Source organism: Cebus imitator, unplaced genomic scaffold (genome assembly GCF_001604975.1).
Source record: "Cebus imitator isolate Cc_AM_T3 unplaced genomic scaffold, Cebus_imitator-1.0 Scaffold121, whole genome shotgun sequence".
Classification (NCBI taxonomy): domain Eukaryota; kingdom Metazoa; phylum Chordata; class Mammalia; order Primates; family Cebidae; genus Cebus; species Cebus imitator.
This window is the reverse complement of record NW_016107436.1, coordinates 3,955,283-3,968,240: the sequence shown is the minus strand read 5'-3', so window position 1 is coordinate 3,968,240 and position 12,958 is coordinate 3,955,283. Positions and strand designations below refer to the sequence as shown.

Here is a 12,958-nt window from a genome sequence, read left to right as displayed (position 1 = left end):
ATGCATAGATGAGAGAGTGCACAGCTTTACCACTCCCCCAACCCTGTTCCTCAGAGAGGATGCCCCACCAGGGACTGGTTCTCCTCGCCCATCTTTCTGGTCCCAAAATGCATCCAGGGCCCGCCTGTCTCCTGGGGGGCCCCAATGCAATGAACTTGAACATCGGTCATTGATCAATAGTCCCTTAACCCTACCAAAGGTTTCTGAGCCTCTCCCCTACTCCTCAGGGGGCTGGCCTGAGGTCACGGGACTCCCTGGGATCATCTTTATTCCCAGGAACAGGCTTCCTCAGTCCTGAAAGGGACATTTTTATAGCCCTGTGAACACAAATGCACTCCCCAGAATAGGCTCTGGGTGTGGAATCCCTCCTGTGGCTGTCATGGTCTCAGGCTGGCTGGCGATGAAATTCTACAATGGTGTTGACAATAGGGCCCTAAGCCTCGCATGAACACCCCCTTCCCTCCCACCTGCCTCTCTGTGGGATCAAAGCTGTTCCGTGAGGCTGTGTGATCCTGGGCCAGGAGCAGGGAATCAGCCTCTACTCTAAGCAAGGAGGAAGCCTCTTTGCCTGAATCCTTCTGAGGAAGGCAATCCTCCTTCAGAGGTCCCTAGCCCAGGTTCAAAGGTCGGTAGGGGCTGAGAGGTTGGCAGTGGATAGGGAAGTGGCTAGACCATAAAACCAGAGCTCCCTGTTGATGGGTTGATGGAGGGGGTCCAGGTCCACTGCCTGGTTCCCTGTCCCTCTCCTGCACCCCAGCCTGAGCTTCCCAAACTTCCACAGAAGCCCCCACCCCATGTGGGACACAGAGGACCTGCAGTAGCAGGGGGCTACAGCTAACAGGGGAGACAAGAGGCAGCTTGGGGGAGCAAGGGGGACCCCACTTCCTCAAATGTTGGAACCATCCTTAAGAAAACTTTCTCTGGACTCCTCTGGAGATCTTGGCAGATGGAAGAACTGGGGGTCCATTCAGACCCCAGTCTCTTCTCTTCCCATCTCATCTCTCCACCTGGGGGGCCTCAAATAACCTAGCTCCTCCCCTTTGACCCCAGCTTTTCCCTCACCAAATCCTCTTGCAATCCATTTCTTAATTCTGCCCCCTCAACTCTCCCTCCCTCCCCCAGGCTCTAGTCGTCACGCAAACACCAATAAGGGCAGCTTTGCTCTGTGTTAGAAGAAAGGTCTTTGGTCTGCCTAGAAATTAAGTTTGGAGCAGCCTGGGAGGGAATGGAAGAAGAGTGAGACCCAGAGAATCAATGACCACTGCCTGGGAGAGGCAAGAGAGCCCTTCTGCCGCCACAGATTCCACAAAGGGCATCACACGCCCCTCAGCATCTCATCTCTTCCAGGCCCTGTCCACCCCACCCCCACCCCAAGGCCATTCCAAGGTCCCATTCAAGACCACTGCGCAGGGGTGGCGCCAAATGACCGAAGTCATCATCGGGGCACTCACCCTTGTGTGGGTCAAGCACTTTGCGGTGTCGCGTCCCTGTTCCAAAACCAGAGACCAGGAGTAGAATGGAGGAGGGGCGGGCGCCGCTTCTGAGTGGACAGGACAAGGAGTGGGTGAGGGGGCCTCGCGCACAGGGCAAGTGGTGGCCGGGCGGGGCGGAGGACCGGGGAGAGCAGAGGATTTCAGCTGAGGGACAGGGGGAAGGTGGGGAGGGGAGGGGAGGCCCCGCCAAGGGGAGGAGCCGCCTCCAGCGTCCCGCTGTCGGGACTCCCTCCCGTCGCGGCTCCGCTATAAAACCCCGGCCGGCAGGATCGCTGCACCCGCGGCTGCCTTCTCCATGCGCGACCCCCGGCCCGGAGGCATCTTTGCTGTCGCGCAAGATGCGGATGCTGCTGGCGCTCCTGGCCCTCTCCTCCGCGCGGCCCTCGGCCGGTGCAGGTGAGCTCCCGGGCTCCGGCCGCAGGTGCCCCTCGGCGCCCCCCTCTCCCACCCCAGCAGAGGCTCCCTGAGGGCGGCCGGTGCGCGGCAGCGCGTGGGTCCCGAGTTGGGTGTGCGCCGGAGGCCGCGAGGGTGCGGGAGGACCCGGCAGCTCGCGAGCTTATGTGTGCACACGCGTGTCCGCGGCGGCTGGGAGAGTGTGTGCACGGGTGTGAGCGGTGAAGGTGTGTGCATGTGGCCCGGTGTCCCAGGGCAAGACGAGTTGGGAGTCCCTGATAAGGATGCTTCTCAGGCCGGGCGCAGTGGCTCACGCCTGTAATCCCAGCACTTTGGGAGGCCGAGGCCGGAGTATCAGCTGAGCGCAGGAGTTCGAGACCAGCCTGACCAACATGGAGAAACCCCATCTCTACCAAAAATGCAAACATTAGCCTGGAATGGTGGCGCATGCCTGTAGTCCCAGCTACTAGCGAGGCTGAGGCAGGAAAATCTCCTGAACCCGGGAGGCGGAGGTTGCACTAAGCCGAGATCGCGCCACTGCACTCCAGCCTGGTGCTCCATCTCAAAAAAAAAAAAAAAAAAAAAAAGTTGTTTCTCCGAGGAGCCTCAACGCACGCCTTTTTTTCTCACCTAGTCTCCTCCGTCTGTCCGTGGGTTTCCGTCTGTCCTTCTGGGGCTCAGCGCTGGGTGACTGCCCCGCGGCCAGAGCAGGGGCGACCACTGGGTGTGGCGGGGTCCTGGCAGCCCCTCTTCTTACCCAGGTTCCTTGCCACCGAGGGTCGCAGGCTCCCCGAGCTTCCCCAGCCCTCAGCGCTGAATTGGTAGCCTGGAGGGAGGGACCCGGAGCCCCGAGGCCCCTGCGGAGCCGGTCTTTCCGGACGGGGTGATTTTCGTTTAAAGATTAATGGTGAAGCTAATGGTGAAGCCGAGCTCTTAATTATTCCTCCAGGTGGGAAGTGGCAGGAGAGGCATGTTAATATTTGATAAGGAGCTAAAGGCGCTTCAAGTGGCTGGGCACGGGGATCCGATCCTGGAGGCACCTTCTTCCCAACCCCAGAACCCATCACGGGAGACCCCAGCTGCTAGTTCCCAGCCCAATCACCCTTCGTATGGTTCTTGGCGTCCACGCAGGCGGAAACTTCCTCTTCCAAGTCAGGTGCTGCACCCGCAAAGCCGCGGAGTGAGAGGTGAAGGTGTCCTCAGCACAGAGGAGCCAGCGTGTGCCCTCTGAAGACTGAGGGACTGGCTGAGCTGTGGTAGAGGGTCGAGGGGCATCTTGCAGTCTCTCCTCCGGGCTCCTGGAGGAAGAAAGAGAAAAGGCAGAATATGAAAACTTTTATTTGTTGGATTGGACATTGGAAACCGACTAAACAGCTAGACAGTAGAAAGTGAAATGTGCCTGGCATGGTGGCTCAGCCTGTAATCCCAGCACTTTGAGAGCCTGAGGCAGGTGGATCACGAGGTCAGGAGTTCAAGACCAGCCTGGCCAAGATGGTGAAACCCTGTCTTTATTAAAAATACAAAAATTAACTGGGGGCAGTGGCAGGTGCCTATAATCCCAGCTACTCGGGAGGAGGAGGCAGGAGAGGTTGCAGTGAGCCGAGATCTCGCCCCTGCACTCCAGCCTGGGTGACAGAGCAAGACTCTGTCACAAAAAAAAAAAAGAGAGAGAGAGAGAGAGAGAAATGCTTTGCAGTTTGGGTGCTTTGTAGCTGTGTGGTCTTGGGTAAGTCAGTTGCTTTCCCATTTGCAAAACAGGGGTAGTAATTCAGACTTCAGTGGTTTTAAGCATTCAAATAAGATGATGGGTTTAAGTGCTTAGTGCAGTGCCTGTGTGGCATGTGGCCAGGGCTCCGTGCACCAAGTTTATGGGGCTCTCCCCAAGCCTGGGGCCAGTGTCAGGAATATGTCTGAGCTCACCCCTCACACAAGCTGCGATCCCTTCCCGTGCCAGGGCTCTCTGACCGGGACCTGCCTTCCATTCATCCCATGGGGCACTCAAGGTGGAGAGGGACCAGGTTGCACATGGAGATCCCCAGAGCATCTCTGTCCATTGAGGGAGGGGGACGGGAGAGGATATTTAGTCCCCTTCACAGCCCCAGATCCCCCCTGGCTGGGAGCTGCTGAGACTTTGCCCAGGACACACTTGGGTTGTGCTGAGCTGTTTTTCAGGATTATCTCCTGTCCCTCAGAGGGGGAGGTGGGGTGAGCAAGGTCCATTAGAGAGGCTTCTTCAGCCATCTTGAAACAAGGGGGAGGGGTAAGGGGTCATTCAGGGTGGGGGGCAGTAGCTGGGTGACAGGCAGTGCTGGCTGATGGGCTATGGGCTTTCGGTTTCTCACCTTTGGTCAGGGTGGATGGACAAGGTAGGATGTGGCACTGGGCACTGAGACCCATGGGTAAGTAGCCCCTCTCCTTCCCAGGCCCTCTTGGGAGTGGCTGGGGACAGTGGGCTGGTACTTATCTGCAAGGGTGGCGCTCTTGTTCAACGAGGACAGGAACCTGAGTGGTGGGTGCTCTTGCCACCAGCACCCCACCCTCACTCCACGGACATGGACTTGACCCCTGGCCTTGGCCTCTCCACCATCATGTTTTCCCGGCTGCTGCTTCCTGAAGAAGGTAGTTACAAGCGCAGTCAGCCAAGCAGGTCAAAAGTCTCTATGATTAAGACAGTGGATCAGAGGTCACCACTACAAACCTAGGAGCTGCAGCCAGAGCCAGGGAAGAGCAAATTCCTAAGAAAAGCTAAGCCTGGACCAGAGAGGCCCCAGGGAGGCTGTGAGGAGGGTTGCAGGGGCTCCATCCTTCAGAGCTGGCTCTTGTGGATGCTGGCTTAAGGGAGGCTTCTGGAATATCTGACCCTGGGGCCTCTCCAGTCAGAGGAGAGGCCAGCTCAACCTTCAAAACCCCTTCTGCCTTCAGGACCTCTGCAGGCCAGGACATGGGAGGATTATGTCAAGGAACTGTCGTGGTGCAAATGCTCTCTGATTTATTATCTCCTCAGTCACCAGCACTGGGACTTTGGTGGTGCACCTGTCAGAGGCATTGGAACCAGAGCAATTCCGATTTGCTGGGCTGCATTCTCAGACAGTTCTAGCCTCTAAGTGTTTAGGGTTAAGGGAACAAATTAATCATGTTTCCTAAACAGACCCAGGCTTGGGAAGGTCCAGATACCCCGATATCTGGAGAGCAAAAGCATTCCTAATTTTGATTTCAAAATAATAATATCGATTCTTGCATAATAATTAAGAAAATTAACCCTTTATCACAAACCCTAGTAGAGAGCACATCTCCCCACATAGACAAGCATTGTACCTCGGGCTGACGCGTTCCTCCTCTGACTTTAGGGAAAGTCCTACTCTGTCTATAGGTAGCTGTCCTTTCACCACTGTACTTCTTAATAAACTTGCTTTTGCTTTGCACTGCGGACTCGCTCTGAATTGTTTCTTGTGTGAGAGCCCAGAACCCTCTCTTGGGGTCTGGATCGGGACCGCTTTCCTGTAACATGCCTCTGTCAGAGGGAGATTGTGGGGCTCAGAATTTCGGCTAACTCTCCTGTGGAGACTGAGCAAAGGCAGAGTGGGAGCTGGAGGCCTCGGAGCTCCGCCCCACTGTGGGAGGGGCTTGGGTGGTGAGAGGCCACTGCCCTCTGCAGATTCACCCTCTTGGGAGTGGCCCAGGTACAGCGACTCCCAGGGTCAGCGGAGCCCGGACTGGGGCTGGGGATGGGACTTCAGGGGGAAGACACTGCAGCTCTGAAAAAGGCAATGCCAGCAGGGCAGGAGAGGTGGTGATCAGTGCTGGGAAACTCCACACCCCAAAGTGGTTTCTCTCGGCCAGTTACTTCTCCCGGGGATGCTCCATCATCGCTCCCTCCCCATCCTGTCCCCATTCCAGGGACTCCACCCCTGGCTCAGGCTACAAGGAGATGGGATTGTGGGGGCAGCCCAGGCAAGAAGGGAGAGGGCGGATGAGCTCAGAGGCCTCAGCTTTGGCTGAGTGGGAACCGTGCTTTTCTTAGGAATTTCCTCATCCTGAGTTCTTTCCAAGTCACTTCATTTCTCTCCTCTCTCGGCCCCTCCTTGGCTTTGGCCATCTGCTCCCGATAGGAGGCCCACCAGAGGGAGGGAGGCGGGTGGGGAGGGGGAGGGGAAGGAGTTGTTGATGGGATTTGACTAAGTGCCGCGCTGCCTGAAACTCATTTAATCCTCCCCACGGCCCCAAGAGGCGTGTACGTTTATCCCATGTTACAGATGATACAACTGAGGCTCAGAGAGATTAAGGGACTTGCCCCCAAACCCATCTACGCCTGCTGAGCGGCTCAGCCAGAATTCTAGCTCTGGATGAGATGCCGTGTTCACCCTGCTGGTGTAGCCTTTAAAAAAAATTAATAGGCTTTATTTTTAGAGCAATTTTAGGCTCACATAAAAATTCAGTAGGAAGTACAGAGGGTTCCCATAGGCCCCTTATGCCCTGCACACATTTTCCCCTTTTACTAACATCTTGCATCCATGTGGGACATTTGGGGTATAGCTTTTTTTTTAGATACTGGGTTCTACTGCCCTGAGGCAGAACCCTCAGCCTGGCCCCAAAGCCCAGTACTGTGTGGTTGTGGGGCAGGGGAGAAAGCCTAGCTACTTTCCTCTTTGCAGGAGCTGTGAGAGGCTAGCCAAGAAGGGATCTTGGTAACACATGGGGAGGCCTTCTGGGGGAGGGACCGCCTAATCTCCTCCCCCATCTTGTATCTGGACGGATCTGGGAAGGCTGCCGGCTGAACCTGATGCTATTGTCCTAGGAGCAGAGGCTGGGCCAGTCCTCCTTTTCCCCTCTCCCCAGAGTCACCCTTCCAGGTTTGAGGTGGGAGAGGTAAGCAGGGAGAAGGTGGCTGGATGGAGTATCCAGGCCAATCCCACTTTAGAGCAGTGACCTCAGGGGATCCCAGGAGAGTCCCTGGCTTCTTGGCCTGGCCCTGCCTGGAGAACAGAGCCCTAGGCCAGCTGACTTGTTTCTCGGCCCCTGTTGATTGAGTCTCTTTCCCTGGGCCCTCCTCAGTCCTACAGTCAGGATCACTCCATCCCCGCCCAAGGGAGGGCTCCAACTCCAGGGGGAGGCCCAGCCTCTGATCCTCCTGTGTGTGTGTGTGTGTAACAAGATACACTGACACACGCGCACACACTTCACACCCTTCCTCTCTGCTCCAGACTCACACTGGTGCTACGAGATTCAAGCCGAGGCCTCCAACTACACCTGCTTGGGTGAGTACAGCCAGGCCGGGGCAGCTCTTTCTGCATGGCAGGCACCACACAGGCCGAAACGGAGACCCGGGAAGTGTGGGAAGGACGAGGGGTGATGGTGGCCTCCCAGGCAGATATCAGCTCCCAGCACACCCACATACACATACACACACCCCACACACAACACACAAACACACACACATATACACAAACACCCACACACAACACACAAGCACACACACTCACACAAATACACAAACACACACAACACTAGCACACACAAACACACACTAACAAGACACTCTCACACACAAACCCTCTCACACTCACACAGACTCACCCTCTCCTGTCCTGGTGCTCAGGGACCAGGGAGCATAGAGTGACCCGAGTCTTCACTGGCACCTACTGTCAGCAAGAGGACATGTTCCCTATGGAATGAATTGGCAGCAGCATTAAAAGAGAAAGGCATTTTGCTGTTTCCCATGACAAACCTGGGAGTTGGTTCTATCCCAGGGACACCCCTAACAGGGGGCCTGAGCAATGGTCCTTTATGCTTTTGTTCGAATGCTGACCAATTTCCCTGCGGTCTGCTGTGACTGAGCAGCGCTGCCTGCTCCTGACCCTGGCCCACCTGGTGTTGGGGGTCATCAGGGTTTGGGAAACAGGCTCCCCCAGGGTTACTCCTCTCCCTGCCGTTGCTCAGATGGGGCTCAGTGCCCTTCAGCAGCAGCCCCCCAGAGGGTCCCACACCACTGCTTCCAAAGCCCTCTCCAGCCACCTCCTTTAAACTCTCTGACATCCTCGGAGCGGGCCATCTCTGCGGTTCCCGTTTGACATTTGGGAAGCCCGGGCTTGGAGATGTGCACCACATCATGAAGTTGTCCCTACCCCGGAGCTCACAGCCACCAGTTGGTGACCCTGTTCCCACCATGTCCCACACCAGGGCTAGACTCCCCAGCCTTGCATGTGTGTGTCTGTGGAGGAGGAGGAGGGCGCAGGGTGAGGGCAGGGTTCTGCACTGAGCATCCGGGCAACACAGCTTTCAGGCCATCCCAGAGCGTTGCTGTGTGGGAGCCAAGTGGGTGGACCTGACTTCAGTGGGGTGCTGCGGGCTACCTTGGTGACAGGCGTCCCTGACTCTCAGCCCACCCTGTCTCCCTGCTTAGGGCCAGGCAAGTGGGGTGGAAGCTGCCAGAAGGACCGCCAATCCCCCATCAACATCGTCACTGCCAAGGCAGAGGTGGACGAAAAACTGGGACGCTTCTTCTTCTCTGGCTATGATAAGAAGCAAAAATGGACCGTCCAAAATAACGGGCACTCAGGTGGGCTGGACGGAGGCCCTGGGCAGACCTGGGCACGCGAGCTCCCTGAGGACTGGGAGGGTGTGCCAGGCCCAGACCCATCTGTGCTGTGAGGGGGCTGAAAACTCCCATGGGGGAGGACAGCTTCGTAGAGGAGGGAGCATTCTAGTGTGTTTTCAGTATTTTCATCAGACCAGTCTGGGATGGGGGAAGGACATGCTCCCGGAAGAAGGACAAGTGCAGAGGCATGGAATAGCCACTCAGAGAACTGCCAGGAGCTCTGCGTGGATGAAGGACAGTGAAGCTAGGAGGAGCCCAAAAAGGCCCAGGGGCAGCTGGGCTGGGGCCCAGGGGCAGGTCACCCAGGCCTCAGGAGTTTGGACATTACCCCGAGGACACCAGGGCACCACGGAAGAGTTGGACGCAGAGGAGGCACCAGGGCAGAGCTGCAGTTTGGGGCAGTGGGGAGTACAGCAGAGAGGGAGACAGGCAGGGAGGCCAGGGAAAAGTCTGGGGCTGTCCCACCACACTCCACCCCACCCCTGCAGGCCAGGACTGGAGCCCATGAAGGGTGGGAGGCAGGAGAGAATGTCCCGTCTGGGTGAAGCTGGGATGAGGGGTTGGAAGAGGCTGAGGGAGGCCATTTCAAGGACTCTGTCCCTCTTGTTCCACCAGTGATGGTGCTGCTGGGGAATGAGGCCAGCATTTCTGGAGGAGGACTGCCTGCCCGGTACCAGGCCACACAGCTGCACCTGCACTGGTCCAAGTGGCTGGATGAGGGCTCGGAGCACAGCCTCGACGGGGAGCGCTTTGCCATGGAGGTGAGGGCCCCTTCCCTACTGGGACCTTGTCTGGGCTCTGGGCATGCACCTGCCTTGGGCAAGCAGGGTAGCCAGGCCCCTCACAGGTCCCCTCTCCACCCTCCACCCCCGCCAGGTGCACATAGTACATGAGAAAGAGAAGGGGACATCGAGGAACGTGAAAGAGGCCCAGGACCCTGGAGACGAGATTGCAGTGCTGGCCTTTCTGGTGGAGGTGGGACCCCCGTCGCCCACTTCCCAGGGAACCCGGGGCTGAGAGCTGCTGCTTAGGAGCCAGAGACCTGAGACTCCAGCAAGGCAGGGGGTGCGGGGAGGCTCTAGCTTCCACCTCTGTTTCTGGGTGGGTTGCATGTCCCACGGCCAGGTAGGGAGCCCAGAGCCTCAATCCCAGAAGCTGCCTGGCCTTCTGTCCCCAGATCGGGAGAATGAACTGACCACCACCACCAGCTCCCTGTGACCTTCTCAAGACCCTTTCCTCCCTTTCCAGGCTGGACCCCAGGTGAATGAGGGCTTCCGGCCGCTGGTGGAGGCACTGTCTAATATCCCCAAACCTGGTGAGTCAGCATGGTGGAGGAGGGCAAGGGGTGAGGAGGGGGATGCATCCCACAAAGGAAGGGGTGGGTGTTCAGGGAGCTGGGCTCTCAGAATGCAGGGGAAGAAGGGCTCCTTCTCCTACCCTCACTGACAGTGTCCTCTGCCCCCATCCCAGAGACGAACACCATGATGGCAGAGAGCAGCCTGCTGGACCTACTCCCCAAGGAGGACAAACTGAAGCACTACTTCCGCTACCTGGGCTCGCTCACCACGCCGGCCTGTGATGAGGAGGTGGTCTGGACTGTGTTCCAGGAGCCTATTCAGCTCCACAGAGAACAGGTGTGCAGGGCTCCCACTTCCTGGCTCCCCAGAAATCATCCCTCTGCCCTCAGAGGTCCCTCGGGGTATGGGTGGGGAGCCCAGGGAACTGAAGTCCATTGTTAATCATGGACATTCACTGAAGACAGGCAAGAGAGGCCTGAGCCGTTCCATCGCCGGACCGGACTGGTGGCTGGACGGGAGGCCGGGGAAGGTGGAGTCAGAAGAGGCTTCCAGGCTGAAATCTGAATAGGTGGGAGTTGGTCCAGTGAGGGCAGAGGCAGTGTCCTGGGAAGAGGTGTCTGCCAGCGGCAGGGTCTGAGGTTGGCCTGGAGTTGCTTGGAGGCAGCAGGAAATAATGCGTTCATTGAGCAAATGGTGCTGGAGTTTCTGCAATGAACTAGAACAAGGCTCTGGGGAGGCAGCAGTGAGCCCAAAGGGCCCAAATCCCTGCCCTTGAGCTACTTTGATTCCAAAACAGTGGTTCTCAAAGAGCAGACCTTGAACCAGAGGAGTCAACATCATCACCCGGGGAATTTGCTAGAAATGCTAATCCTCAGAGCTACTGAATAGGGAACTCTGGGCGTGGAGCCCAGGCATCTGGGGCCCAACAAGCCCGCCCCACAGCTGATGCTAATACATGCTCAAGTTTGAGAGCCACTGTCCTGTAGTAACAGTGACAAGAGAAGCAGGCATTGGGACCCCCTGGGGTGTGAGTGAAAGGAAGCCCATGGGTGCTTAGCCCCACCCCTGCCACGTACCTCATTTCCATCCCTTATTATCATCTTCACGACCACCTTGAGAGCCAGGGGTTCAGAGCCCCTCTTTCCTAATGAGTGCTCCTGGGACACGACGGGGTGCCTGCCTGAGGTCACCTGGCTGGGGGTGCAGCTTCCCCGGCCACACCCGCTGAGCCCCTTTGCTTCTTCCGCAGATCCTGGCATTCTCTCAGAAGCTGTTCTACGACAAGGACCAGAAACTGAACATGGCAGAAAATGTCAGGCCCAAGCAGCGGCGGGGACAGCGCACAGTGTTCAAGTCCGGGGCCCCGCGTCAGCCACTGCCCTGGGCCCTGCCTGCCCTGCTGGGTCCCACGCTGGCCTGGCTGCTGGCCAGCTTACTGCGATGATGGCGCCCTTCTGCACCCAGCCTCTGCAGTGCCTCAGCTCTCCAAGTCCCAGGCTTCCAGTCCTTAGGCGCCCCAGGTGGGACTTTAGGCATGATTAAAATATGGACATATTTTTGGAGAAACCTTTCTCAAGTCTGTTTTTAGCCTCCCACAACTACCCCACCCTGTTCCCCTCCACCCACCCCTGTTCCCGGGGAGGGGCTTTAAGGCCAGGAGATTTCTCCCAAGCAGATACTACCGGTGTCCCCACTCCTGGTCTGTGTGAATTCCATGTCTATACCCCACTCCCTTCTACCCAGACCTGGGCCTTGGAGAGATACTGAAGGTACGTCAGAGCTTCATCACAGCGGAAGCTAGAAGAGTTCCAACCTAATCTCTTCATCACATAGAGGGGGAAACAAGCTGAGAAGGAAGACGGGGGGCCGGGCCTGGTGGTTCCCGCCTGTAATCGAGGACTTTGCAAGGCAGAGGCAGAGGCAGGTGAATTGCTTGAGCCCTAGAGTTCAAGACTAGCCTAGGCAACATGGTGGAAACCCTGTCACTATAAAAAATACAAAAATTAGGCCGGTCTCAGTGGCTCATGCCTGGAATCCCAGCACTTTGGGAGGCCAAGGTGGGTGGATCATGAAGTTAGGAGTTCAAGACCAGCCTGGCCAACACGGTGAAACCCCATCTCTATTAAAAATACAAAAACTGGGCCGGGTGCGGTGGCTCACGCCTGTAATCCCAGCACTTTGGGAGGCCGAGGCGGGTGGATCACGAGGTCAACAGATCAAGACCATCCTGGTCAACACGGTGAAACCCTGTCTCTACTAAAACTACAAAAAATGAGCTGGGCATGGTGGCGCGTGCCTGTAATCCCAGCTACTCAGGAGGCTGAGGCAGGAGAATTGCCTGAACCCAGGAGGCGGAGGTTGCGGTGAGCCGAGATCGTGCCATTGCACTCCAGCCTGGGTAACAAGAGCGAAACTCTGTCTCAAAAAAAAAAAAAAAACAAAAACTGGCCGGGCATGGTGGCACACACCTGTAATCCCAGCTACTCAGGAGGCTGAGGCAGGAGGATCGCTTGAACCCAGGAAGCAGAGGTTGCAGTGAACTGAGATCATGCCATTGCACTCCAGCCTGAGCGGCAGAGTGAGATTCCGTTTCAAAAACAAAAACAAAAATTAACCAGTGTGATGTTACATACTTGTAACTTCAGCTACTCAGGAGGTCCTGCCTCTTGAACCCAGGAGGCAGAGGAGGCAGTGAGCTGAGATTGCGCCACTGCACTCCAGCCTGGGCGACATAGCAAGAGAGAAGAGGCTGCTCGGCTGGCTGGAGGCCCTGTACTGAGGCTAGGGCAGGGCCGACTGCACCCCCAGCCCTGTGCGTTCTCCCCTGTGCTGGGGTGAAGGGGTGTCCTGTATGGGGACGGCCTAGGCAAGGTGGGCAACAGGAAGTTCATTTGTTTGCTCAAGTACTTCTTGAGCATTTATGCTCTAGGCACTGGGGATATGGCAGGGAATAAAAGACAAAAATGCCTGCCCTCCTGGAGTTCACAGTCCACTGGAGAGAGCCCATAAATAAAGCAGGCACGTTGTCTAGTAGGTTAGGAGGCAGTGAGTGCATGGGAGAAAGAGAACTCAGGGAAGGGCCGGGCGCAGTGGCTCACGCCTGTAACCCCAGCACTTTCCGAGGCCAAGGCAGGTGGAGGTCAGGGGTTTGAGACCAGCCTGCCCAACATGGCAAAACC

At 57.0% G+C, this 12,958-nt stretch overlaps 2 protein-coding genes and 1 long non-coding RNA gene across 4 annotated transcripts in view; 1 reads left to right on the top strand and 2 right to left on the bottom strand.

Annotated features, from left to right (window-relative positions):
- The window catches only part of LOC108312092 (nucleoplasmin-2-like), an 11,902-nt gene extending 9,112 nt beyond the window's left edge, over positions 1-2,790 (bottom strand). Inside the window, exon 1 of one of the 2 annotated variants that reach the window (XM_037742486.1) lies at positions 2,517-2,790. The gene's annotated coding sequence lies outside the window, so the exon portion shown is untranslated. Of the gene's footprint in view, positions 1-1,451; positions 1,644-2,516 lie in introns of those variants that run through there. The other variant, XM_037742487.1, reaches the window with a different exon arrangement.
- Positions 1,700-11,345, top strand: CA4 (carbonic anhydrase 4). Its single transcript, XM_017539843.2, has 8 exons — positions 1,700-1,889; positions 7,088-7,141; positions 8,287-8,442; positions 9,097-9,242; positions 9,358-9,456; positions 9,730-9,796; positions 9,952-10,115; positions 11,029-11,345. Exons 1-8 carry the CDS (start codon positions 1,832-1,834, stop codon positions 11,221-11,223), a joined length of 939 nt encoding a protein of 312 aa, XP_017395332.1. The 5' UTR covers positions 1,700-1,831; the 3' UTR covers positions 11,224-11,345.
- Positions 4,361-11,022, bottom strand: LOC119472860. Its single transcript, XR_005202037.1, has 3 exons — positions 10,856-11,022; positions 7,461-7,548; positions 4,361-4,496 (listed from the first exon to the last, which is right to left on the bottom strand). It is a non-coding gene; the product is annotated as an uncharacterized LOC119472860 (long non-coding RNA).
- Positions 11,346-12,958: the final 1,613 nt, after the last annotated feature.

Bases quoted from the DNA above. Each gene is read 5' to 3' on its own strand.
- CA4 (XM_017539843.2), top strand. From the start codon at position 1,832: ATGCGGATGCTGCTGGCGCTCCTGGCCCTCTCCTCCGCGCGGCCCTCG. The intron at 7,142-8,286 runs GTGAGTACAGCC...CTCCCTGCTTAG, and splicing joins CTCCAACTACACCTGCTTGG to GGCCAGGCAAGTGGGGTGGA. The intron at 8,443-9,096 runs GTGGGCTGGACG...TTGTTCCACCAG, and splicing joins CCAAAATAACGGGCACTCAG to TGATGGTGCTGCTGGGGAAT.